The 3,141-nt window shown below is 55.6% G+C and overlaps 1 protein-coding gene across 1 annotated transcript; it reads right to left on the bottom strand.

The window, feature by feature from the left end:
* Positions 1-273: 273 nt before the first annotated feature.
* Positions 274-2,674, bottom strand: LOC108529359 (uncharacterized). The gene is made up of 2 exons (XM_017871597.1): positions 1,429-2,674; positions 274-1,239 (listed from the first exon to the last, which is right to left on the bottom strand). The coding sequence occupies exon 1, from the start codon at positions 2,201-2,203 to the stop codon at positions 1,454-1,456; it is 750 nt and encodes a 249-aa protein (XP_017727086.1). The 5' UTR covers positions 2,204-2,674; the 3' UTR covers positions 274-1,239; positions 1,429-1,453.
* Positions 2,675-3,141: the final 467 nt, after the last annotated feature.

Raw genomic sequence — 3,141 nt, 5'->3', positions numbered from 1 at the left:
ACTTTGGGAGGCCGAGATGGGGGGATCATGAGGTCAGATCGAGACCATCCTGGCTAAGACGATGAAACCCCATCTCTACTAAAATACAAAAAAGTAGCCGGGCATGGTGGGCGGGCACCTGTAGTCCCAGCTACTCGGGAGGCTGAGGCAGGAGAATGGCGTGAACCCGGGAGGCGCAGCTTGCAGTGAGCCGAGATCGCGCCACTGAACTCCAGCCTGGGTGACAGAGTGAGACTCGGTCTCAAAGGAAAAAAAAAAAAAGTTACTTTTGGTGGTCACTTATCTCAATAAATATTAATATATGTTTATAAAACCTTTTTCTTATCTGAAGAGCTGACCTCAACCACTTAGGGTTGAGTCCCTGTGATAAGGTTTGAGGGTGCCTGAAATGTCATCATGATTCGTCCCCTGGGCTAAGCTGAAAGCTAGTGACATGTCAGGTCAATAAATTAAGGTTATTTCCCGATAATACAAACATGTAACACCGTGAAGTAGGTTTCAGACAAGATTCCCTCTTTTCCACGGCAAAGGAGAGGTAACTTCTTGCTGAGGTGGTCGAGGTCCTAGCTAAGGCATTAGGAAGGTGGCGGGAGATTGGAACGTGCAGTAGTTGCGTTCTGGAGTTTACTGAGGCTTTCCCAGTGGGGATTCCACGCAACAGGTCTTAGGACGCCCTTCCCTCAGGGCGTGGCTCCTGGCACAGATCCACAGCGGTTGTCATCTGAGTCAATTTCAGGACTCCAGCTCCAAGCTTCGGAGTTCCCTAAATTCTGGGGCCTTGTCTCCTTGTCTCCCCCAACAAATTTCCCTCCGTCGCTGGCGCTGCCCGGTGCCTTCGGTCGCTCGGGCGGCCCCTCTCCGCGATTTTTTTTTTCTTTCTCTCTCTGGCTCTTTCAGCATCAGTTTCCCGATGGGGCGAGAGGGGAATGATACCTGGGGGCTCCCCTGCCTTCCTCTCCCAGCCGCAGAAGGGGAGATCCGGGGAGGAGGTCTGGCCCGCTTTGGGCTCCACACGGAGACTGTGGTCTCCGAAGGCCTTTGACAAGGGGCATTTCGCGAACTGCACGCCCCTCTCAGCCGCGCCACCGGCGCCCGGAGTCCAGCCGCGCCGCGCTGCGCCGAGTGCGGGCGCTCCGAGCTCCCGCCCAGGACTCCACACTCCCGCGCTCCCCGCAGCAGCCGCCGCGTCGCCTCGCTGAGTCCCAGTCTCTCCCGCGGTGCAGCTCACGTGACTCCGCTCTGGGAGAAGGAAGAAACAAGATAGCGGCGACGGCGATCCGGCGTGGGGCCCCAGCAATTCTGATTGAGCCTTCTCCCTCCAGCCCCTTCCGCCAGCCGGGCCCCTCCCGCCGGGCACCGCGGGCCTCCCCACGCGCCCCAGCGCTGCCCACCGCCCCCACTGCGCCCGCCCCTTCCCCTCCGCTTTACCTTCTCCCACCTGCCTAGGCTACAATCAGAGGGGCAGGTGGACAGGCCGCCCAAGCAGCCCGCGGCTCCCGCTGCGGAGCCCTGCCACCGCCGCCACGGCCCACGTCTGGACCCATCGAGGGTCTTCGCTCACAGCACCTCGGTAGCCTCCGCGGCAGATGGGCCGCAGGCCAGGCTGAGATGGACCCCAAGACGCGGCTGAGCTCGCCCAGCAGGGGCAGCAGCAGCCGGAGGAAGCCGCCGTCGCCGGTCCTCTGCCCTCCCTACTCCCCCATCCCTCCCCGGCAGCACCAGCGCCCCCGGGCGGCGGCGGGGGAGCGACAGGAGGCGGGGGCGGCCACCTGGCCAGGACCACCGTGGCCCTGAGGGCCGTCAGCAAGGTGGTGCACAATGACCACGACAGCAGGAGATGGAAGAAGAGGACTGCCACACCGAGGAGACCCACGAGTCTGAGGACAATGAGGAGGATGAGATGGAGGAGGACGACGATGACTCCGATTACTCGGAGGAGCAGGAAGACGACGACGAGGACGCCAGTTACTATATGGAAAGCAGCTTCCGGAGCCATAGAACCTACAGCAGCACTCCAGGTACCCACCCAGCCCAGTTGCCGCAGACTCCTTCCCCACCTCCTCTGCCCTCCCCCCTTGCTGACTCCTGTGCTGTGCATCCTGCTGCGGTCTCCCCCCAACCCCGCCGACCCCCCAAACAGAGGGGAAATGGAGGGCACATCAAGTGGCAAAAAAACTGGATTTACAAGAGGAAAGAGGTGCATTGTTCAAAATGGAAATTGCATTGTTGCAGTTTGAGGCCGCACTCGCTCGATCTCTCTCACCCCTCCTCAACCGCCTCTTTTCCTCTTCAAAATACGTGCAGTGCAGTGTCTCCGCCGGCAGAATTGAAACTTTGGCAAACGCATATCCATTGCATTCAGTTTTCTCCCCTTGTTTTGGTGTGGTTTTCTGGAATGAAAGAAGCCTCTTGTTTTACAAACCTCTTTGCATTTCTAATGAGGTTTCTTTCGAATTTTTATTATGTATCTGTTCCTTAAAAGGGAATTGAGGATTTGGACCGACCGTGGCACTCAAACACACACAAAATCATGCCTCTTTTCACACTCCTAACTGTGGTTTTTAAATTGTGTTAAGGAAACGGATCATTTGGGTTAGTAGGGGAACCTTACCTGGTCTTGTGTGTTTGTTTTTATTCTTCGAGTGCTAATGGGCCCGTGCAACAGTTGCCGGTAAATGGCTGATTAAAAGCAAAGCAGAAAGCCAAACAAGACCCAACCAAATTTTGGTAATTCATCCGATGTCAAACTTGTTTGGTTAAATTCAAATAAAAGTATAAGACCGCAGGAACCGCGTCATAACTCATTGATCGCTTTGCCTTGGCTGGGGGAATGCAGTTTCGTGTCACCTGTTGCAGAAGATGTGTAGTTGATCATCTAGAATAATGCGGAAGATGACTTTTGGACCAATCTTCTGAGTCCACACGGCGTCAGTTCGATTTCTTACACTAGCGACTTTCTCTTTTCACTCTATTCTGAGGAAAAAGCCTCCCCGAAATCCATAATGAATCTCTCCATGGGTAACCCCTCTTCTGTTTTCCAGGAAAAGTTTCTCTAGCTGTAATGAGATGCATTTTGTTAAACATACCCCCCCTCCCCACGCCGCTCCCACCCAAGCTGCTTTGTATTAACACTTAGTTGCA

This window comes from Rhinopithecus bieti, unplaced genomic scaffold, assembly GCF_001698545.2.
Source record: "Rhinopithecus bieti isolate Rb0 unplaced genomic scaffold, ASM169854v2 scaffold_6904, whole genome shotgun sequence".
Classification (NCBI taxonomy): Eukaryota; Metazoa; Chordata; class Mammalia; order Primates; family Cercopithecidae; genus Rhinopithecus; species Rhinopithecus bieti.
The sequence above is the reverse complement of the archived record's forward strand: the minus strand, read 5'-3'. Positions and strand labels throughout refer to the sequence as shown.

Excerpts from the sequence above, each read along its gene's own strand:
- LOC108529359 (XM_017871597.1), bottom strand. The coding sequence starts at position 2,203 with ATGCACCTCTTTCCTCTTGTAAATCCAGTTTTTTTGCCACTTGATGTG.